Below are 24,938 nucleotides of genomic sequence, written 5' to 3' on the forward strand. Positions count from 1 at the left end.
TAGAAAACAAGCCACTAATAAATCATAGGACAAATGGCTAGCACATTTTACCTTTAAAGAAACCCTAAACAACATAAAGTACAAAAACTACTGTAAACTATCCCAGCACTTCCTCGCTTAAAGGCAACCTGTCAGCCGGTTTCTCCCATGTAAACTAAGTCCACCACCCTTAAGTCCTCTTTATTAGCACTCTAGCATCCGGTTTATAAAAGCCCATCTCCCCAGATATCAAAGGAAATACCTTTTATAGTCCTTTGTGGGCGTCATTGGCCTGTGCTTGGCGCCTCCTCTGCTCCTGCAATCTCCTGCCTTCATTGACGGGTTTGACGTCTGTTCCACCGGCATAGTCTCCATTTTGCAGACGTCTATCAAGGCAGGAAGGGTGACAATTGCGATGACTGAGAAGGCGCCGAGCACAGAGTAGGTCACACATTGAACCAGACCACACTGGAGTGCTAGTAAAGAATATTTTTAGAGGGTCAGGTTAGCTTACCGTATATAGGGAAAACCTAGTGACAGGTTCCATTTAACTGATCTCTATCATTTTTAGGATTAGTGTTCCTTCAATAAATCTAACAGTTATTTTTATTTCACTTGTAGTGTTTTTTTTTTCTCCCCGTTGATGACCCAGATCCCTTAGGCTACTTTCACACATCAGGTTTTCGGCGTCAGGCGCGATCCGGCGTCGTGCCGGAATGCCGGATCCTGCAAATGTTTTGTAAAACCTGAAGTGCCGGATCCGGTTTTCTGCCGGATCCGTCTTGTTCTTGACAGACAAAACCGGATCCGTCTCATCCGGTTCATCCGTTTTTCTATCCGTTTTTTGACGGATTACGCCGGATCCGGTTTTTAAAATTGACCCTTGTGGCGTTCCGAACGGGATTGGCTACTGGAAAACTAGATATAGCATGTTCCTACAGCCCTTCTTTGACAGGTTGTCATTGGAAATATTACCACTAGAAGTTCTGTGACGGTTTCAGGGACAATTTTCCACTATACTTTGTCACCTCAAGGCAGAGTACACTGGGATGACAGAGTGTGAAAGATTTGTGCCCTAAACTTGTGTACCTTCTGGACCAACAGTATATACCTTTGCCAACCAAAGTTGGCTATCTTGTCATGGTCTTACTATTTTTACCTTTAGGCCACAGGTGTGTACCTGATTGTGTTTTATGCAAAGTATTTCACCTTTTAACAAAAGTTGTGTACATTGGTAGGAAATCACCAACAATAAACACAACTTTTTAGGTGAAATACTTTGCTTCAAACACAACCAGGAACACAACTGTGGCAAAAAGCTAAAATTTACCCACAGTTATATACCTGGTTTTGAATACCTTTTTACCTTTGAAATACCCTGTATTTAACCTTTTTTTAAAACATAGTTCGCCGCAGAAAGAAATGACAGACAACCATTGTGAAACGATAATTTAACTTTTATTTAAATTTTTTTTTTGTTTTTAAAGTGCAAAAAACTTTTTTAATAAAGGTTTTAAACCCATGGGGCATTTTTATTACAAAAAAAAAACATTACAAATCTGTGTACTGTGGGGTGGAAATACTGCTGGAGGGGCTGCGGGACACTTCGACACTGGGTGTGTGGAGAGAGGACTGGGATCGTGGTGGGGAAGGAACAGTTAGAGGTGAAGGTGTGGAAAAAGCTACAGAATGGGTGGACATGTGGGAGGCAGAAGAGGTGGTGGGCGGTGGAGTAGAGGGTTGGGCAGGGACTGTAGGAGCAGATGATGTTGATGGAAAGTTGTATGGGGAAGGAGTTTGGTACGGGGAAGGAGTTTGGTACGGGGAAGGAGTTTGGTACGGGGCAGGTTGCTGGAAGTGGGGAGATGTCTGGTACTGGGGAGGTTGCTGGTACTGGTGAGGTTGCTGGTATGTAATAGGAGGGGGAGGATGGAAAGTGGCTGGAGGGGGTGCAGATGTAATAGGAGGGGGAGGATGGAAAGTGGCTGGAGGGGGTGCAGATGTAATAGGAGGGGGAGGATGGAAAATGGCTGGAGGGGGTGCAGGTGGAGGAACTACAGTGGTGGGAGGTGGAGGTTGGGAGGTAACCTGCTGTAGAGCACCGTGGCACGAATGCATTACATGCATCTGCTGGGTAGGAGATAGTGTTGCCATGCGCTCCACAACAGACCTGAAAAAGGTGTGGTTTGGCGAAGATCTTGCTTCTGAATGCATGGTTTGCAGAAGTGTCTTCACCTCCAGAATGCTGGAGTTGATCTGCTGAAAGCCTGCGGAGATTTGCTCTGACAAGACTTTGAGACAGTTCTGGAAAGATGCATTCAGATGCAAGAACTCTTGCGCATAACTCTTTTCCTGACCCCTCTGCCGCTGCCGCCCAGTACCCGCAGGTGTACTAGAGGTGGCAGGGGCAGAAGGGTGGGGTAAAGGGAAAGCGATCTCCTCACCAGCAGCTTCATGTAATGTAGGCGGCCACGATGCTCCTGTGCTGGTGGATGGGACAGATGGGTCGAATGTGTGGGAAGGCTGGGAAGGTGCAGATGTACCGGGGCGGTCGAAGTGTCCCTCGGTGCCGGTCTCCTCAGGGATCGCCTCAGAAGGGTCCAATCGTGCAGGCTCCCGAGTGCTGCTCACCGTGCTGTGTAATAAAGAGAAAAAAAAACAATTAAAATACTGACATGGTATGGCCCTGGCTGAAAAAAAAAAGTTACATCTAACATTTTTTTCACATGTGGTGTGTAATATTTACCTTCTGGTGAGCATTGTTTCCCAGAGGAATGACAGGGCTTGTGCGTACTTGTACTTGCTCCTGCGTCCTCCAGATCCACTCGGGGCCCGCATCTCTTTATTGAACTCCTTCTTGAAACGATCCCTCACAGACCGCCACCGATTCACAATTCTGTTCCCTGAAACGAGAAAGGAGTGGTTAGTATACAACATCAGTGTTTCACAAACTCCAGTCCTCATGGTCCCCAGGGGTCATGTTTTCAGGATTTCCATAGTAAATAGAAATCCTGAACACATGATCCGTGGGGACCACGAGGACTGGAGTTCGGGAAACACTGGTTTACATCAAGCAACCGGTACTGTATATACTTACGCTCTTTAATCTGGGCCCGAGCTTCGAGGTCCTCCCAGCGGCCCACAAGGAGAGAACAGATTTCCTCCCAGAGTCGTCGGGTAACGATCAGGTCAGCGTGGCGGCGGTCAGCCATATTCCAGAGCGGCTCCCTTTCTCTGACGAGATCGATGAGGCGGTCCACATCAATCCCTCCATCCTCACCGTCAGAGTCGGGAGCACGCTGTGAAGGCTGTTAAAGAAAAAGACAAAAATAACATAATTAGCCTCCACAAAAGAAATGAAATAAAAAGTGCAAAAAAACAAAGCAAAAATATTTATACTTACACGCTGGTGACCGCCGCGTTGCTGTCGCCGACGACCCTGGGAGGCACTGCGAGGACCTCTTGGCCGAGCACCAGATTGGGAAGACTAGAGAAGAAAACAAAAAATGTTATGTCTTTGGATGTAGGCATTTGTTTGCTGTGTGTGGTGTGCAGAACATTGTTTTCTATGTGTTGTGTGTAGTGTGATGTTGTGTTTCTGCGTTTGATGCAAAAAACTTACCAATTGTGAGCCCACTCCAGGTGTCTGTCCACCCCTTCCTTCTTCTTCTGGGAGCTCCTCTTCATCTTGTGATTCCTGTTTTGAAATAAAAGGCAATGAATAGACATATATTACAGAGATGATGGATTTTGGAAATAAAAACTTACCGTCAAACGCTGACGATGCGAGGGAGGGCTCCCAGAAGAAGATGTGCTGTCCTGTTGATGGCCAGACTCCATGGCTGTGGGTATTGCTGCTGCCAGTGATGCCATTTCTGCTGCTGCTGCTGCATCTCTTTGGCGGCTGTTGAATAAAGAGAAACAAAGGGCCAATGAATATCTTGATATTCCATGGCCCTAGTTTGGAGGAATGGGGGATTTGATAATTACCGTCTCTCATCTGCTTCTGGACTCCCCTCCCGTTGTTCAGCATGCTGCTCCATTTGGGGTGGTGCTGATGGTGCTGCTGCTGCAGATGTCTGCTGCCTTCTCCTGCTCCTGGTTCTTGGCTTGGGTGGCATGTTGGGTGTGGCTGAGGGTCCCATTGTCTTGCTTTTATATATCTCCTGTGGGCAGAGCTACTGAGCATGCTCAGACCAAAAAACCGGATCCGGCCGCCGGATCCGGCGCATTGCGGCGCTCATAGGCTTTCATTGTGTGAAAAAGCCGGACGCGCCGGATCCGGCGGGTACGGCTTTTTCGCCGGAGACAAAAAACGTTACAGTAGACGTTTTTTCCAGACGCCGGATCGCGACACATTGCGACACATTGCCGGATCCGGCGAAAACCGGATGAAACGCATGGCCATCCGGCGCGATCCGGCGCAAATGCAAGTCAATGGGGGGGAAACCGGATCCGGCATTGCATTTCGCCGGATCCGGTTTCTGTCAAAAGCGCCGGATCGCGCCTGACGGCGAAAACCTGATGTGTGAAAGAGGCCTTAACCGTGCCCCTGCCTGCTCTCAGTAGCCCTTCAGTTTCATTAAACAGTGTTGGGGGTTTAAGGACTGGATCTTTTTTTTTGGCTTGGAGATCCTTTCATCCCTTGGGCACAGTTAATTGCCCTTTATGCTGAATGTGTATGAACTAAACATAGTCACCAGCTGGTATTCGCTTTATCTTGTTTTTGCTATCTGGACTTGAAAAAGAATTACATTTTTTGCTGCTGGCAGCGTTCCGAATTTGTGGAGCTTTAACATCTAGCGAGGCTTCAATAAAGCTTCTTTCCAATTTCTTTGTGACTGTCTGTTCCCCGCTCATTTCTTGATTTTTGACTTGAGTAGATTGTGACCAGATGCAAGTAATATAGTTGTTGAGAGTTTAAGTGTAGATTATAAGCGGTATATAGACCCATTTGTATTTCACTTTTATTAGGTCTCATTTTTGTTGTCTTGTATGAAGGCAAAATACTTGGCAGAACATAAAAAACCAACACTGCTCTCTGTATATAAAGACATTTATAGTTGGAAGCCACAAGCTTAGAGTTTACACAACATTGGCAGATGTTAAGGGCCTTCTGGATTTTCTTTTTTTTTTTTTTTTTCTTCAGTCCTAATTTATTTTTAATTGGTATGAGACTCTTTTTTTTTTTTTTTTATGTAGGGTGTAGTTCACATTAAGCCACTTTAAGTTTTGCAGGCAAAATAATTATCCTGGTCTAATTTTGATAATCCCTAAGCAGGACTGCAACTTTACTGGGTTGGAAACCTGGCATCATGGTGAAGTATAACTATGATTTCAATGTTATTTCTTTCTTTCGTAACGGATGTGACCCGTACTATGCCAGATCCATCATATGATGCATTTCAGATGCAGAAACAACACAAAAATGAAATATCACTACGCCAACACACCCAGTGGGGAAAAGGAAAAAAGCACACTAATACATTAAAATTCCAAAAATTAATTGAGAAATACTTTTAAAAATGAACTAATTTATAAATGTTGGTAAACATTTAAGCATTCTTTCTTAGTTTCTGCAAGCAAAAAAAAAATCATAGTGATGAACGAGTGTGCTTGAGTGCTAATAGTGTATCTTCGGCATGCTCTAATACTATGTTCTAGTTGCCGTGGCTCCATGACAGCCGCATCATATGCAGGCATTGCCTAACATACAGTAGTATTAGAGCACTCGTCTGTGTGTGCCATCACTGTGACACGTACTGACATCTGGGAAGAGTAGTACGGTTAGAGCTGTTCCCAGGCTCTGGGTGCTGAATCCATCTCTCATCATTGTTGTCTGGTCTTCGTAGGTTCAGTGTGACCAGGCAACGCTGATGACAGTTGTAGTCAACACCCGCCGTCTGTGTATCGCGCTTATTAAATAATTTTTTTAAAAAATGCCATGGGGTCCCCCTTAAATTTCCTAACCAGCTGAGTGAAAGCAGACAGCTGGTGGCTGCTGTTGATATTCTGGGAAGGGTCCAATAGCCATAAAGGTTCCCAGCCTATTAATAACACCTCACCTCACAGCTGTCTGCATAGCCTTTACTGGTTAGCGAAAATTGGACCATAAAAAGGACGTGGGGTCCCCCCTATTTTGACTAACCAGCAAAGGCTAAGCAGACAGCTGCAGGCTGATATTAATACCCTGGGAAGGGGCCATGGATATTTTCCCACTCCCAGACTAAGAACAGCCGCCCCAGAAATGGCACATTCATAAATGTGACAATTCTGGAGCTTAGCCTCAGCTCTTCCTAAATGCCCTGGTGCATTGGCAAATGAGGTGACGCATTTGCAGTGCACCAAGGCAAATGGGAAGAGCCAAGGCTAAGTGTTAGAATTGGCTCATCAAATGGATGTGCCATTTCTGTGGTGGTTGAGGGCTGGAGTTCTTAGTCTGGGAGCGGGCCAATATCCATGGCCCCTTCCCAGCCTATTAATATCAATACGTAGCTGTCTGTTTAGCCTTTTCTGGTTAGTAAAACTACTGGGACCCCATGTCCTTTCCTTTGTGTGTTCCCCCGTTTAATAATCCGTAAAGGCAATGCAAACAGCTGTGAGCTGTTAATAGCCTGGCCCTTTCCAAAAATATTAACGCCAGCCCCAAGCTGTCAGCTTTCCCTCAGCTAGTTTGGAAAAGTAAGGGGGTCCCCCACAGCGCTTTTTTTTTTTTTTTTTTTTTTAATACGCACAATACACAGTGGGTGCTGACTCCTGTCACTTGGTTGCGCTGATCGCAAGGAGACTAGGCGACATTGATGAGAGCTGGGAACAGCGATAACTGTACTGCTTTTCCCAGATACTGGTAATAATAATAAATTTTATTTCTATAGCGCCGACATATTCCGCAGCTCTTTACACTTCAGAGGGGACTTGTACAGACGATAGACATTACAGCATAACAATAATCACATAGATCATAACAGATAGCAAGAGGAATGAGGGCCCTGCTCGCAAGCTTACAATCTATGATACAATCTATACAATCTATGGTACATGTCACATGCATGTCATCAGTGTGCTGGACTTATTGTGGACCGTGCTGCTGGCAAAAAATGCTCCGTGGAAACACACTGACATGTTTGCAGACCCATAGATTTGAATGGGTCTATGTATGTAAGTGTCTCAAGTATGTTTGAAAACGGTTACCACATACAGGAGACACTGACATGTGAAGGGGGCCTATGATGCATTCAAAGTAGAACGTCTCTACAACCCCTGTAACGTGTCACAAACAAAATTTCTTTGCTCACATAATGTTTTCTTGTGTGCTAGAATACCATCCGTTCCGAACTATTAACCAACATTGCTGTGCATTTCTGGCTTAAAAAAAAAAAAAAAAAAAAAAAGTCTTCTCCTCTTCCCAATACACTTCTCAAGATGTTATCATTGATATGAGACTGTAGCAGACTTTAGTGGGACTTTTTATTCATTTTATTTCTGCACGGACATCCACTCCATTTAACAGGGATCAAACAGGTCAGGTCCCTTCACTGAATATAGAAATAACTTAACCCTGCTGTTCTGTTCGGTCAAAAATGACCGTTTTTGAACTTTGATATTTTTAAAAAAATTCATTATGCGGTTCTGAAACTTGTGGTTACTTCTATTTTCCTAATTTGAGGGGTTCTTTCTAAGGGTATTTTTTTTTTACTCTTGTACTGTTCCGGTCAAAAATGACCGAATAGCATTTTATGCTAATTTCAGCTATTTTTTGAGTAAAACAAATGAGTTATTTCTTTTGAGACTACATATTGCATCTACTATTGTTTATGAAGTAAACAGTTGCTTTAGGTGCAGATTTACACATGCTTTCAGTACAGTTCTGTGCAATTTTTTTTCTCTGTTATTTACCCTGCTTTTCCTCTAAAAATAAATAAACTCAGTTGTCAGTTGTTGTTTTTTTTTTTTAATTTATTATTTTTACTATTTTTTTCAAAAAGTTTGCACGCAATTTATACTATAGTTAATTTTAGTTATAGTTAATTATAGTTGTAGTAGTAGTAGTAGTAGTTTTAGTTAGTTAAGCTCAAATTTGTAATTTCTGTGCAGAATTCAATAAGCCCTTGTAACCTTTATAAACACAAAATAAATAAAATTGAGTTTTTTACGTATTTTTTTTTTTTTAATGACCAACCATGTTCACATACAGTATAATAATGCAACAGGTCTTCAAAAAAATTTTTTTAAGTAGCTAAAACAGCATTTTAATAGGTCCGGTCAAAAATGACCGGAGCAGTACAAGTGTATAGTGGAAACGAACAGAACAGCATGTCCTTTCTAGGTGGCTCTGTAATAGAAGCACGCCCATCCACATTTTTATCCTTTGAATATATTGCAATCATCATATTATACAGCACCGTGTAGTTACAATTGCTCATTTTGCCCTTCTACACAGCTAATTCTTCTCTTTTCCATTAGGACTATGACATCACATGACTAAAAACTGACTAGCTGAATCCTAAGCTCAAAATAGAAACAAAGTCTGTTTTTCCTGTATGAATCAGGAGTCACTGCAAAAGTCCCTGTCAGGGGGGATGAAAGAGCAGCTGGTCATAAGTTGAAGAAAGGGTTGAAGAAAGGAATGAAAAATTCAGTGAAAAGACTTCCTGCTTCTACATAGAGAAAACAGAAGAATTAGCATGGTAGAATGCATAATGAGCAATTATAAGTGCACAGTGCTTAATCATGACTACAATATATTAAGAGGATAAAAATTTTGATGGGAGTACTTTTTTAACTAAGGTTTTACAAGATATGTTATGAACTCTTTAATGAGGATGAGGTTTTTATTCATTTGGATATGTTCTTGTTTTTTTCGCCTTTTTGTTCTATACCTATGTTCTGTATGGGTTAATAGATATAGAAAGTTTATCAAAAGGATTTCTTCGTGGCCATAAAATTGCATTTATTGTAAATGACTGAAAAGGGTTTCATTGAGTAGAGTTCACATAATAAAAGTAGTGGACCTACACTTTTCGGCCTTAGTCCTGGTACCATAAAACCTCACATTTATTTTAATGGAGAGTTTTTCACCGGACTTTCTTCATCCAGTTAACTGTGTATCTGGAGCTACTCAATACAATATCTGACATGAAATCACAATAAACCTTTCCCGTTTTAGGTCAATTAGGATTACCATAATCTTTAATATTTGCTAAATGCCAGAATAATGAGAGCGAGAGAGGGGGATGTTTTAAGGCATTTTTATTAGGGTACTTACTGCAAAGTCAAAAGTTTACATACAGTACAGACCAAAAGTTTGGACACACCTTCTGATTCAAAGCGTTTTCTTTATTTTCATGACTATGAAAATAGTAGATTCACTCTGAAGGCATCAAAACTATGAAATAACACATGTGGAATTATATAATTAACAAAAAAGTGTGAAACAACTGAAAATATGTCTTATATTCTAGGTTCTTCAAAGTATCCACCTTTTGCTTTGATTACTGCTTTGCACACTCTTGGCATTCTCTTCATGAGCTTCAAGAGGTAGTCACCGGAAATGGTCTTCCAACAGTCTTGAATGAGTTCCCAGAGATGCTTAGCACTTGTTGGCCCTTTTGCCTTCACTCTGCGGTACAGCTCACCCCAAACCATCTCGATTGGGTTCAGGTCTGGTGGCTGGAGGCCAGGTCATCTGGCGTAGCACCCCATCACTCACCTTCTTGGTCAAAGAGCCCTTACACAGCCTGGAGGTGTGTTTGAGGTCATTGTCCTGTTGAAAAATAAATGATGGTCCAACTAAACGCAAACTGGATGGAATAGCATGCCGCTGCAAGATGCTGTGGTAGCCATGCTGGTTCAGTATGCCTTCAATTTTGAATAAATCCCCAACAGTGTCACAGCAAAGCACCCCCACACCATCACACCACCTCCTCCATGCTTCACGGTGGGTACCAAGCATGTAGAGTCCATTCGTTCACCTTTTCTGCGTCGCACAAAGACACGGTGGTTGGAACCAAAGATCGCAAATTTGGACTCATCAGACCAAAGCACAGATTTCCACTGGTCTAATGTCCATTCCTTGTGTTCTTTAGCCCAAACAAGTCTCTTCTGCTTGTTGCCTGTCCTTAGCAGTGGTTTCCTAGCAGCTATTTTACCATGAAGGCCTGCTGCACAAAGTCTCCTCTTAACAGTTGTTGTAGAGATGTGTCTGCTGCTAGAACTCTGAGTGGCATTGACCTGGTCTCTAATCTGAGCTGCTGATAACCTGCGATTTCTGAGGTTGGTGACTCGGATGAACTTATCCTTCACAGCAGAGGTGACTCTTGGTCTTCCTTTCCTGGGGCAGTCCTCATGTGAGCCAGTTTCTTTGTAGCGCTTGATGGTTTTTGCCACTGCACTTGGGGACACTTTCAAAGTTTTCCCAATTTTTCAGACTGACTGACCTTCATTTCTTAAAGTAATGATGGCCACTCGTTTTTCTTTACTTGGCTGCTTTTTTCTTGCCATAATACAAATTCTAACAGTCTATTCAATAGGATTATCAGCTGTGTATCCTCCAGACTTCTGCACAACACAACTGATGGTCCCAACCCCATTTATAAGGCAAGAAATCCCACTAATTAAACCTGACAGGGCACACCTGCGAAGTGAAAACCATTTCCGGTGACTACCTCTTGAAGCTCATCAAGAGAATTCCAAGAGTGTGCAAAGCAGAAATCAAAGCAAAAGGTGGCTACTTTGAAGAACCTAGAATATAAGACATACAGTATTTTCAGTTTTCACACTTTTTTGTTAATTATATAATTCCACATGTGTTAATTCATAGTTTTGATGCCTTCAGAGTGAATCTTCAATTTTCATAGTCATGAAAATAAAGAAAACTCTTTGAATGAGAAGGTGTGTCCAAACTTTTGGTCTGTACTGCACGTTTCATTAGTATTTGGTACCATTGCCCTTAATCATGTCGGATATTGACAAAAACATGATTGTGTCTTTTTATATAGTTTCAACTGTACGTATTGTAAACCACTTGGCGCTGTTATATAGCATTCTTGAATTGTGCTGTAGTATTAATAGTAATCACTTTACCAAGCCGTATTTATTACATGTCCTTCCCTTCTCAATAATTACTCTTAGGTATTTTGTACAAGGGCCCCAGACATGCACTTTTATGTTCTTGTACGTTGACTAAGTAGCTGTTAGTGGTATAAAGCTTTGGAAGACAGTGACGTTACGGAGAGCTTTTTGATAAGAATGCCTACTAACAAGCAAAAATATTGAATCTCCTGAAGAAAAAGAAAAATAAGAATTGGTGTTTTTTCTAGAGCCTCCCTAAACAGTGCAAGGAACCATTGTGCAAATATTTTAGTGGAAACATCTGAACAACACTAAATGAGGAAAGTCGCCAAAGAAACGAGGCCAAATCACTCCCCCTGCATTTAGATTGCCAACTTTTCTAATTGTGTTTTCTAAACAAGTAGGCACATGATTTCTCCTGGCCTCAACCTGTGATCCCTATTTGTGAATTGGCATCGGTCAGGAAGTCATGCAAGGACACAGGAGAACAATCTGTTCCTCTCCGGCCAGCCATTGTGACGTTACATTCTTCTTCCTTCTTGTGTTTTAAGACAAAAAGAGCATGTTATCATTTCTTCCCAAAGTACAGGACCCACAATGGAGTGTGAAGTTTTTATATGTCGGATAAATAATGATTTTGGTTCTTCTTTATCAGAACTTATGTCTGAGATCACGCTGACTGTCTACAATATTGATCGGTTATGATTGTAGTTATTGAGCAAGCCACTTGCTTTAATCATGTTTGAAAAGATACATTCCGACAATACTATTTTTGTTTCAAAAGTGTGAAAAGGTTGAGAAGTTTAGCACAGACTATATTCATCTTGATTCCCTTTCTTTTTTCGCCATCTCCTTCATTCTGCACATATTTTGCAGTTGCACAAAACTAAACACTAATGCCACATGCCTGATTTTTTTTTTTTTTTTTACACTTGATTTGCATGTATTTTGGGCTTGAATTCTTATTTGAGTATTTTATCCTAGACGCAAAAAATGTTAGGATTAATTATTTTAAGCCAAAAATTCACGCATTTAAGTAAAACGATAATTCCCCCACGTTCTATAGCGTGAAAGAAGTAATTGCCAAAGCTATTAATATTTGAATTTGTTTTACTTTCAAAGATTGCGGTTATGTTTGGGCCTCTTTCAGTTATCTTTCTGACACTCCACAAACATTCTGATTTTCATCATTGATTGGTTAGTCTTTCAGTTTTGTTTTTTGTTTTTTTTGCTGACCAATCTGATGCAAAAAAAGGAAATGTGAATAGCTGCATAGATGGATGCATGTTCTATCTGTAAAAAAACATGGGTTGAACATGTAGGTTATGTCTGCTTATTCTGGGATGATACGGGAAAGATGTATATCTTTGTACCGGGTTAGCCAGTAGATAGAAGAATATTCAGAATTGAGCGTCCTCAGTGGTTGATACCTTTTAATGGCTAACTGAAAAGATGGTAACACATTGCAAGCTTTCCAGACTACTCAGGTCTCTTCATCAGGCATTGACTAATACAAAATCTGAGGAATCACATATTTATGCACAACACAGCACAGAAATAACGCAATAGATAAGTGACATGAAGCAGAACTATCATTATGGGAGAGTGATACAGTTTTGGCCATAAATATTGGAACAGTTCATAGATAAGGCGTGTATTGTCCTCTGATTGGGGTCTGGTCCTGTGTTCTGGTTCTTGTAGGGGCATCACAACACAGAACCAGACCCAAATCAGAGGACAATAAAAAAAAATTCATACTCCTTATCTCTAATGAACTGTTCCAATATTTATGGCCAAAACTGTCTATCATTCTCCCATAATGACAATTCTGCTTCGCGTCACTTGTCTTATCTATTGCATTATTTCTGTGCTGTATTGTGCATAAATGTGATTCTTCCGACTTTGTATTAGTCAATGCCTGATGAAGAGACCTGAGTAGTCTCTAAAGCTTGCAATTTGTTACCATCTTTTCAGTTACCTTTTAATGGCTATCAACCACTGAGGACTCTCAATTCTGAATATTTTTCTATGCTGGGATGAGTCACAAATGTCCCTCTTGGTTAATGACAGCCTTTCCTGTTCATGGGCACATATACAGTCAAGGCCAAAAGTTTTGAGAATGACACAAATATTAATTTTTACAAAGTCTACTGCTTCATTTTTTCTAATGGCAATTTGCATATACTCCAGAATGTTATAAAGAGTGATCAGCTTAACAACAGCAATTACTTGCAAAGTCAATATTTGCCTAGAAAATTAACTTTATCCCTCAAAACACATTTCAACATCATTGCAGCTCTGCCTTAAAAGGACCAGCTAACATCGTTTCAGTGATTGCTCCATTAACACATTTGTGGGTGTTGATGAGGACAGGGCTGGAGATCAATCTGTCATGATTAAGTAAGAATGACACCACTGAACACTTTAAAAGGAGGCTGGTGCTTGGCATCATTGTTTCTCTTCTGTTAACCATGGTTATCTCTAAAGAAACACGTGCAGTCATCATTGCACTGCACAAAAATGGCCTAACAGGGAAGAGTATCGCAGCTAGAAAGATTGCACCTCAGTAAACAATCTATCGCATCATCAAGAACTTCAAGGAGAGAGGTTCCCTTGTTGCCAAAAAGGCTCCAGGGCGCCCAAGAAAGACCAGCAAGCGCCAGGACCCTCTCTTAAAAGTGTTTCAGCTGCGGGATCGGGCTACCAGCAGTGCAGAGCTTGCTCAGGAATGGCAGCAGGCAGGTGTTAGTGCATCTGCACGCACTGTGAGGCGGAGACTCTTGGAGCAAGGCCTGGTCTCAAGGAGGGCAGCAAAGAAGCCACTTCTCTCCAGGAAAAACATCATAGACAGACTGATATTCTGCAAGAGGTACAGGGAGTGGACTGCTGAGGACTGGGGTAAAGTCATTTTCTCTGATGAATCCCCTTTTCGATTGTTTGGGACATCTGGAAAACGGCTTATTCGGAGAAGACCAGGTGAGCGCTACCACCAGTCTTGTCTCATGCCAGCTGTCAGGCATCCTGAAACCATTCATGTGTGGGGTTGCTTCTCAGCCAAGGGAATGGGCTCTCTCTGTCTTGCCTAAAAACACAGCCATGAATAAAGAATGGTACCAGAATGTCCTCCAAGAGCAACTTCTCCCAACTGTCCAAGAGCAGTTTGGCGATCAACAATGCCTTTTTCAACATGATGGAGCACCTTGCCATAAAGCAAAGGTGATAACTAAATGGCTCAGGGAACAAAACATAGAGATCTTAATCCCATTGAGAACTTGTGGTCAATCATCAAGAGATGGGTGGACAAACAAAAACCTTCAAATTCAGACAAAATAAAAGCATTGATTTTGCAAGAATGGACTGCTATCAGTCAGGATTTGATCCAGAAGTTGATTGAGAGCATGCCAGGGAGAATTGCTGAGGTCCTGAAGAAGAAGGGTCAACACTGCAAATATTGACTTGCTGCATTAACTCATTCTAACTGTCAATATAACCTTTTGTTACTCATAATATGATTGCAATTATATTTCTGTATGTGATAAAAACATCTGACAAACACACACAAAAACCAGAGGCCAGCAGATCATGTGAAAATATAATTTGTGTCATTCTCAAAACTTTTGGCCATGACTGTACAGATGCCAGTCTCTCCCTTTAAAACCAGTAATTTCTAAGTTTAAACTAATTCTCAATAATTCAAACAAATGCAAATTTACATGTTTTTGGTCATGAGCTTTTTCTTCTGTTTGTTTTAGGTTCTGACAGCGGTTTTATCACTGTTTCTTTTTGACATGATTGTGAATGTTCCTTTGGCTCTATGGTAAGGAAACTATATTTGCTATACATTTTACAGTAGTTTCAAGAAAAAGAATGTCTGATTTCAGTTTGGATAAAGAAGGAACCTCCATACTTTGTAGACTGTCGGAGGGTTTCACTCTAGAAAAACTTGTCAATTCTTCCTGTGGATTTCACTCTTTGCAGTGCTTTAGTGTAAAATGTAGATGTTGTGGCGAATCCATGACAAACAAATTTCCTATACCGTATGGAAACATCCTAACAACTATATTCACACCTTGAGAAATTGTAGAAAAACTGCAGTATTTTTGTTGCAAATTTTCCAAAATTGTAGCAAATCTGCATAGTTTTTTTTTCTAACGAGTTTGCAAAATTATATATACAGTAAATTAAAAAAAAAATAAATTTGGGACCCAATCCATAAAGACTGTAGTCTGAAAATTGGCGTGCGCCACATCAGAAATCTTACTCCAGTCTCTGTGCCGCAGCTCCGTCCATTTTGTCAAAGTTGGGAGAATCTAGTGTGAAAACATCAAGTCGTATCATCTTTGCATAACTCAAAATGAATTGTTGCTGCTTTTCAAAACCAATGTACACTAGAATTCTGGCGAAATTGCTTTAATAATTGGGGCCTTGTTGTGGTTTTTTTTTTTTTTTATACCACGGTTTCACAACGTGTGACTGCAGTTTTAGGCTGCTCTGGTATGCATGGAGAATTTGATGTGAATTTTCTGCAGTGTTTCTGTAACATATTTGTGAAATTTCATCATCTTACTGAATTTTGCGGATGATTGTTGGGTGCCCATATATACCCAGTGATCATTCACTTTTACAATGACGGCCTATGCTCTTGGTTCCTGAATGTAAGCAGCAGACACAGGTGGGGCAGAGCCTTTATATCCACCACTGATGAACTTTAGCTCTCAAGCACCATGAGCTGCATGTACTCTACCAAACCATGACATCCAGAGTGCTACATATGTCTGCAGATCTGAACAAGTCTCCTGCTCTCCGAGGTCTGCATTGCTGAGCAGAGGTCCCGTATATTTGGGATGCTGTTGGCCAGTTAGCGGAGCCACATAGTTATCACGGACACTCTCCTTGCAGAATACTGTGGTTGCTGTTTTGCCTTACAAGTGTCCATTTTGTGCAATGTCTCTGTGATAGAAAGCAGACATGTCAGCCATACTTGGCAGTGGGCACAATTCCTTAAACCTGATACTGGCACACGCCAAGATACCGCTTTGTTTTACCCTCATGGCTTCATAAAGATTTCTTTACTTGTTGATGATGTCTTCCTTATGTAGTTTTTCCCCCTACCCCTGTGTGATACAAATGTCAAAAAAATAATCTCTCACATCGGAGTCAGTATGCAAACACCTCTGAGATTAAACTAAAAATTACTAAAATCAAAGGAATTAAGATGAAAAGTACACTACCGTTCAAAAGTTTAGGGTCACTTAAAATTCTTATTTTTGGAAGAAAAGCACAGTTTTTTCCAATGAAGCCAACATTAAATGATTCAGAAATACACTCTATACATTGTTAATGTGGTAAATGATTATTCTAGCTGAAAACGTCTGGTATGTAATGCAATATCTTCGTACAGTTGTGGCCAAAAGTATTGACACCCCTGCAATTCTGTCAGATAATACTCAGTTTCTTTTTGAAAATGATTGCAAAGACAAATTTTTTGGTATTTTATCTTCATTTAATTTGTCTTAAATGAAAAAAACACAAAAAGAATTGTCCTAAAGCCAAACTGGATATAATTCCACACCAAACATAAAAAAGAGGGTGGGCAAAAGTATTAGCACTGTTCGAAAAATCATGTGATGCTTCTCTAATTTGTGTAATTATAACAGCACCTGTAACTTACCCGTGGCACCTAACAGGTGTTGGCAAGAACTAAATCACAGTTGCAGCCAGTTGACATGGATTAAAGTTGACTCAACCTCTGTCCTGTGTCCTTGTGTGTACCACATTGAGCATGGAGAAAAGAAAGAAGAACAAAGAACTGTCTGAGGACTTGAGAAAACAAATTGTGGGGAAGCATGAGCAATCTCAAGGCTACAAGTCCATCTCCAAAGATCTGAATGTTCCTGTGTCTACCGTGCGCAGTGTCATCAAGAAGTTTAAAGCCCATGGCACTGTGGCTAACCTCCCTAGATGTGGACGGAAAAGAAAAATTGACAAGAGATTTCAAAGCAAGATTGTGCCGATGTTGGATAAAGAACCTCAACTAACATCCAAACAAGTTCAAGCTGCTCTGCAGTCCGAGGGTACAACAGTGTCAACCCGTACTATCCGTCGGCATCTGAATGAAAAGGGACTGTATGGTAGGAGACTCAGGAAGACCCCACTTCTTACCCCGAGACATAAAAAAGCCAGGCTGGAGTTTGCCAAAACTCACCTGAAAAAGCCTAAAATGTTTTGGAAGAATGTTCTCTGGTCAGATGAGACAAAAGTAGAGCTTTTTGGGCAAAGACATCAACATAGTTTACAGGAGGAAAAAAAAGGCATTCAAAGAAAAGAACACGGTCCCTACAGTCAAACATGGTGGAGGTTCCCTGATGTTTTGGGGTTGCTTTGCTGCCTCTGGCACTGGACTGCTTGACCGTGTGCATGGCATTATGAAGTCTGAAGACTACCAACAAATTTTGCAGCATAATGTAGTGCCCAGTGTGAGAAAGCTGGGTCTCCCTCAGAGGTCATGGGCCTTCCAGCAGGACAATGACCCAAAACACACTTCAAAAAGCACTAGAAAATGGTTTGAGAGAAAGCAGTGGTGACTTCTAAGGTGGCCAGCAATGAGTCCAGACCTGAATCCCATAGAACACCTGTGGAGAGATCTAAAAATGGCAGTTTGGAGAAGGCACCCTTCAAATATCAGGGACCTGGAGAAGTTTGCCAAAGAAGAATGGTCTAAAATTCCAGCAGAGCATTGTAAGAAACTCATTGATGGTTACCGGAAGCGGTTGGTCGCAGTTATTTTGGCTAAAGGTTGTGCAACCAAGTATTAGGCTGAGGGTGCCAATACTTTTGTCTATTATCTGACAGAATTGCAGGGGTTTTAATACTTTTGGCCACAACTGTAGGTGTATAGAGGCCCATTTCCAACAACCATCATTCCAGTGTTCTTATGGTACTTTTTGTCTGCTAACTGTGTAAGAAGGCTAATGGATGGTTAGAATACCCTTGAAAACCCTTGTGCAAGTATGTTAGCTCAGCTGAAAACAGTTTGGCTGATTAGAGAAACTATAAACCTGACCCTCCTTTGAGCTAGTTGAGAATCTGGAGCATTACATTTGTTGGTTCCATTAAACTCTCAAAATGGCCAGGAAAAAAAGAACTTTCATGTGAAACTCGACAGTCTATACTTGTTCTTAGAAATGAATGCTATTCCATACGAGAAATTGCCAAGAAACTGAAGATTTCCTACAACGGTGTGCAATGCTCCCTTCAGAGGAGAGCACAAACAGGCTCTAACCAGAATAGAAAGAGAAGTGGGAGACCCCGCTGCACAATTGAGCAACAAGACAAGTACATTAGAGTCTGTAGTTTGAGAAATCGACGCCTCACAAGTCCTCAACTGGCAGCTTCATTAAATAGTACACGCAAAATGCCAGTGTCAACGTCTACAGTGAAGAGGCGACTCCCGGATGATGGCCTTCAGGGCAGAGTGGCAAAGAAAAAGCCATATCTGAGACTGGCTAATAAAAGGAAAAGATTAATATGGGCAAAAGAAAGACATTGGACAGAGGAAGATTGGAAAAAAGTGTTATGGACAGATGAATCCAAGTTTGAGGTGTTTGGATCACACAGAAGAACATTTGTGAGATGCAGAACAACTGAAAAGATGCTGGAAGAGTGCATGATGCCATCTGTTAAGCATGGTGGAGGTAATGTGATGGTCTAGGGTTGCTTTGGTGCTGGTAAAGTGTGAGATTTGTACAAGGTAAAAGGGATTTTGAATAAGGAAGGCTATCACTCCATTTTGCAATGCCATGCCTTACCCTGTGGACAGCGCTTGATTGGAGCCAATTTCATCCTACAACAGGACAATGACCCAAAGCACATCTCCAAATTATGCAAGAACTAATTAGGGAAGAAGCAGGCAGCTGGTAATCTATCTGTAATGGAGAGGCCAGCACAGTCACCAGATCTCAACCCCATTGAGCTGTTGTGGGAGCAGCTTGACCGTATGGTACGCAAAAAGTGCCCATCAAGCCAAACCAACTTGTGGGAGGGTCTTCTGGAAGCATGGGGTGAAATTTCTCCAGATTATCTCAGCAAATTAACTGCTAGAATGCCAAAGGTCTGCAATGCTGTAATTGCTGCAAAGGGAGCATTCTTTGACGAAAGCAAAGTTTGAAGAAGAAAATTATTATTTCAAATAAAAATCTTTTTTTCCAACCTTGTCAATGTCTGGACTAGATTTTAAATTCATTTGGCAACTCATTTGATTAATAAAAGTATGAGTTTTCATGGAAAACACAATTGTCTGGGTGACCCTAAACTTTTGAACGGTAGTGTATCAGATTCCGAATATATTAGTAACACATTTAGGAATGAGAACCGCTATGATGTAGAACGGTGCATACAACCTTGATAATAAAATGTTCTCTTTCTAGTAACCACACCACAACCATAAACTAATGTAGTCAATTTTACTTTTTAAACTTTCACACAGCCTGTTGAAAAACTTGCTGTGTTAATGCCCTGATCAAGTTAATACTGCGTTTGGTGCATATAACAATCTAATATGACCAGGAATTACTTGATTTTCGTTCTCCTCAACTTGCCATCTGCTCTACTTTTAGTGTTTTTTGTTTTTTTTTCTCTTCATAAGTATTCTGCCAGCACTATAGCTGCTGGAACTTCCTTTCACTTGCTTCCCCACATGCATGCATTCATTCTATCATTGTCGAACAGCTTGCCTACCTTAGTGCTGCAGCATACAATACACAATGTCATTCAGAGATACACAAATGGGCTTCCTGGGGGGGTGGGCCCAGCTCCTCGTAGGCCCAGCACCCTGTAGACCCTTGTGTTTAATGATGTTGAAAAGGAGAATAAGTTGTGCAACAGAAACTGAAAGCAAACTCCGCACCAGAAGTCTAAATAATAACAGTTAGTTTTGAATGAGGTCACAACAGTAAATTACCTTCTTTCCTTACAGAAAGCGTTAAAGGGGATGACCAAGCATATGGTATTAATGACCCATTCTTAGGATATGTAATCGTTATCAGATCGGTGCTGGTCGGACACCCCCATTGATCACCTGTTGTTAACGCCTGTGGCGGCCGGATATAACCTTTGAACAGTGCTGGACAGCACTGCTTTGTTCCATATATATCGAATGATGACTGGTTCTGCACAGCTCCTATTGAGAAGCAGCTTCTCCGCATTAAATGGAGCTGTGCAGGGCTGCCGCTGTAGTTTAGAACAGCTGATTAGTGATGAGTGAGTATCCTCGTTACTCGGGTTTCACAGAGTATTCTCGGGTGGTCTCCGAGTATTTTGGTGTGCTCGGAGATGTAGTTTTGGTCGTCTCAGCTGCATGATTTGTGACGGCTAGACAGCTTGAATACAGTCATGGCAAAAAGTTTTGAGAATGACACAAATATTATATTTTCACATGATCTGCTGGCCTCTGGTTTTTATGTGTGTTTGTCAGATGTTTTTATCACATGCAGAAATATAATTGCAATCATATTATGAGTAACAAAAGGTTATATTGACAGTTAGAATGAGTTAATGCAGCAAGTCAATATTTGCAGTGTTGACCCTTCTTCTTCAGGACCTCAGCAATTCTCCCTGGCATGCTCTCAATCAACTTCTGGATCAAATCCTGACTGATAGCAGTCCATTCTTGCAAAATCAATGCTTTTATTTTGTCTGAATTTGAAGGTTTTTGTTTGTCCACCCGTCTCTTGATGATTGACCACAAGTTCTCAATGGGATTAAGATCTGGGGAGTTTCCAGGCCATGGTCCCAAAATCTCTGTTTTGTTCCCTGAGCCATTTAGTTATCACCTTTGCTTTATGGCAAGGTGCTCCATCATGTTGAAAAAGGCATTGTTGATCGCCAAACTGCTCTTGGACGGTTGGGAGAAGTTGCTCTTGGAGGACATTCTGGTACCATTCTTTAGTCATGGCTGTGTTTTTAGGCAAGACTGAGAGAGAGCCCATTCCCTTGGCTGAGAAGCAACCCCACACATGAATGGTTTCAGGATGCTTGACAGTTGGCATGAGACCAGACTGGTGGTAGCGCTCACCTGGTCTTCTCCGAATAAGCCGTTTTCCAGATGTCCCAAACAATCGAAAAGGGGATTCATCAGAGAAAATGACTTTACCCCAGTCCTCAGCAGTCCACTCCCTGTACCTCTTGCAGAATATCAGTCTGTCCATGATGTTTTTCCTGGAGAGAAGTGGCTTCTTTGCTGCCCTCCTTGAGACCAGGCCTTGCTCCAAGAGTCTCCGCCTCACAGTGCGTGCAGATGCACTCACACCTGCCTGCTGCCATTCCTGAGCAAGCTCTGCACTGCTGGTAGCCCGATCCCGCAGCTGAAACACTTTTAAGAGAGGGTCCTGGCGCTTGCTGGTCTTTCTTGGGCGCCCTGGAGCCTTTTTGGCAACAAGGGAACCTCTCTCCTTGAAGTTCTTGATGATGCGATAGATTGTTTACTGAGGTGCAATCTTTCTAGCTGCGATACTCTTCCCTGTTAGGCCATTTTTGTGCAGTGCAATGATGACTGCACGTGTTTCTTTAGAGATAACCATGGTTAACAGAAGAGAAACAATGATGCCAAGCACCAGCCTCCTTTTAAAGTGTCCAGTGGTGTCATTCTTACTTAATCATGACAGATTGATCTCCAGCCCTGTCCTCATCAACACCCACACCTGTGTTAATGGAGCAATCACTGAAACGATGTTAGCTGGTCCTTTTAAGGCAGGTCTGCAATGATGTTGAAATGTGTTTTGGGGGATAAAGTTCATTTTCTAGGCAAATATTGACTTTGCAAGTAATTGCTGTTAAGCTGATCACTCTTTGTAACATTCTGGAGTATATGCAAATTGCCATTAGAAAAAATGAAGCAGTAGACTTTGTAAAAATTTATATTTGTGTCATTCTCAAAACTTTTGGCCTTGACTGTACATGTGTGGAATACCTGTTTGTTAGGGAATCCCCACATTTATTCAGGCTGTCTAGCAGTCACAAATCATGCAGCTACGGCGACAAAAACAAAATCTCCGAACACTACAAAATACTCGGAGACCACCCGAGCATGCTCGGGAAAAGCTGATCGACGAGTATACTCGCTCATCACTACAGCTGATCGGTGGAGGGTGTTTGGTGGCTAATCACCATCCATCTGATTATCTTAAAGATAGGTCATCAATATATAATTAGTCCACACATTTTAACATAACATTTTCAGTTAGAATAACCTTCCATTGGTTATGGAGGAACAAATTTTTCCCTCAAAGGTTTTTTTTTTTTCAATCTGCGCTGTGACTGGCTTTCTGCTCTGGAACATGCTGATAATTTCATTGCTGGGAGAGGAAAGGTTAAATTTTTCCATAGGCGACACGGGCCAGTGTAGATTAAACCAGTGGATCAATGGAAAAATGTTCATCTTGTGTTCCGCAAACCCCATATCTCTGGTGTGTTTCAGAAAGGCCTCTTCTCACTTGTTTCATGAAGGGGAATACAATCCTGCTGCTCTGATCTCCTCTAATCTACATGACTTTAACTTGGCTTCTTTCCCAGGCACGGCGCTCAATGAAGGAAGGCGAAAAGTTTCAAAGGTCACACACAGCATGTAACGCTCTTGAACTGCAAGTGGGAAATATTGTGCTGAATTTTGTCAGCATAGCCGTCATTATTTTATTTATTAACTTGAAATTTCAATAAAGTACGCTAAAAAATTTTGTGCAAGTGTGGAGAGTCACGGTCTACATTCTTTACATGTATCTTTATGTTGATAAGAACTCAATTGTGCTGATTCAGAACTTAAAGGTCGAGGCTTGAGACTAAAGTATCAAGTCAGTGAGACTGCAAACAGCTAAATCTTGACCGTCAGAAATCCTCGGTAGTTGTGGTGCAGAACATACAATTGCAATTTACTGTCATGTGATCTCCTTGACTGCAGACATTTGACTTATGCATGGACATCCCCCTTTAAAATTCCCTGATAAATTCTGGCCAGCCGCAGCCACCACTAGAGCGGGAATAGGAGCTTTCTATATATGGCTCAGTGGTTCCTGGGTTCGAATCCCACCAAGGACAACATGTGCAAGGAGTTTGAATGTTCTCCCCGTGTGCAAACTGTAAAGCGCTGCGGAATATGTTAGCGCTATATAAAAATAAAGATTATTATTATATATGGATGATACAATGTACCCAGTGATAAGTCAGTGCCTGTAGCCGCCACTAGGGGACAGTTACTGATCAAACAGATTTGGAGCAGTGAACCAGAAAAAGCGAGCTCCAATCTGCTTAGGTTGGACTTATTAGGCCGGGATTACACATGCGAGAAACACGGCCGAGTCTCGCATGTTAATAAGCGGCACTGCGGCCGGCACTCAGATCGGAGCGTGCGGCCGCATTGCATAGCAATACATGTTGCCGCAGGCTCCACTCCCGAGTGCCGGGTATTAACATGTGAGACTCGGCTGTGTTTCTCGCATTTGGGATCCTGGTCTTATTGTACCCCCACAGAATATGACATCGGTGCTTTTTAAACTCCATAGAAACCTAACATGTTGGGCTGGCTGGCACTTCTCCACTAATTTTAGAGTGAACAGCAGCTGCTAATGACCATTTTAATTTAGGTGGGTCACAGGTGCTGCTTCAACATCTGGAACATTAAACTATCATCCATAGGGTATCTACGAGATGGCAATTCACCTTTTAAGTATTGCTAATTGCATTCTCCCAAGACTAAGCCAATAATGGAAAAAAATAAATATACCGTAGTATACATTGTGCATGTACATTTGTAACTATTATCCGAGGCCATGTGAGCGATTTGTTTGCCATCCGATTGCTTCCCGTCAATCAGGGATTATGGATTACGGCTTGGTCCTGTTCTGCAGGCCGATACCAAACACTTGACAAGAACTGTTTTTGTGATTAGTGTTATGTAGATGGCAGCGAAGCATGAAAAAAACAAAACCTTACAAGAGGTTCACATGTTGTGAAGGGCTGAGCGCCCAGACACAACGCCATCCAAATTACATGTACAATTATTTCATAGTACGGCGCTTTAATGGTTCTTAAATCAAGTGTTTGCAAAATTTAAAGCCAAGATTGCTTTCATTTTAGTTTTACATGGATTTTGTGATGCAAGACGTGTAGACTAGCCAAGTTCACGCTGGCAATTAGAGAAATTAATGGTAGAAATGCAAACAATGTTATCAAATTTAGGATGGGTAATTTTTTTTTTTTTTTTAATCATAAAGCTTGTACCATCATATTCAGTTCATGCCAAAACCAGGTCACAAGTCAGACATTATTTACATGGGTTTCCTGTGTTCCACTGTTAGCCAGACAAGGGGTGGTATAGCGGCGATATCTTTATAATACAGATGACCTGATAGTGAGGCAGAATACTGTTTCATTCAGGGGTGGACCCAGAGAGAAGAAGGCCAGTGTGCAGGACCAGTCTAGGGGCCCTTTACAGTCCAATAACTGCTCATAATGAACCCTGTATGTGACTGTGACAGAAGCTGCTTTTTGAGGTGGAAGTGACCCCTTTAACTCCCAGACCCCTGTGCGGCTGTGTAGGTTGCACCAATGGTGTGTCCGCCCTATTTTTGCTATTGCTGATGTAGGGGTAGATGACGAACATTTAAAACACCACTCCAGCTGTGCAATAAAAAAAAAAGCAATGCTGGAGTGGTGCTGTAATTATTTGTACCCCAATATGATGCCACTGACTAATACAACTGATTTCAGGAAAAAAATAATCCCTCATACAGCTACACCAAAAAATTATGAATTGTGAAATGTAACAATCAAAAAAATGTGTTGTTTTTTTTTTTTTTTTCGTTAATGGAACTCTGTCGACTGGATTTCACACCTCAAGC

The 24,938-nt window shown here is 41.5% G+C and overlaps 1 protein-coding gene across 7 annotated transcripts in view; it reads left to right on the forward strand.

Annotated features, from left to right (window-relative positions):
- The window catches only part of TMEM241 (transmembrane protein 241), a 177,373-nt gene that overhangs the window by 147,541 nt on the left and 4,894 nt on the right, over positions 1-24,938 (forward strand). For 6 of the 7 annotated variants that reach the window (XR_012221269.1, XR_012221268.1, XM_073550835.1 and 3 more), the window contains one exon: positions 14,802-14,866. The exons of the other annotated variant lie outside the window; for it this stretch is intronic. Coding sequence is in view for 4 of the 6 variants with exons in the window: in XM_073550835.1 (XP_073406936.1) it covers positions 14,802-14,866 (65 nt within the window). In the remaining 2 variants the exon portion in view is untranslated. The remainder of the gene's footprint in view (positions 1-14,801; positions 14,867-24,938) is intronic. 7 annotated transcript variants of the gene reach the window in all.

Source organism: Dendrobates tinctorius, unplaced genomic scaffold, assembly GCF_039654945.1.
Source record: "Dendrobates tinctorius isolate UK_male_01 unplaced genomic scaffold, ASM3965494v1 ptg000171l, whole genome shotgun sequence".
NCBI classification, from domain to species: domain Eukaryota; kingdom Metazoa; phylum Chordata; class Amphibia; order Anura; family Dendrobatidae; genus Dendrobates; species Dendrobates tinctorius.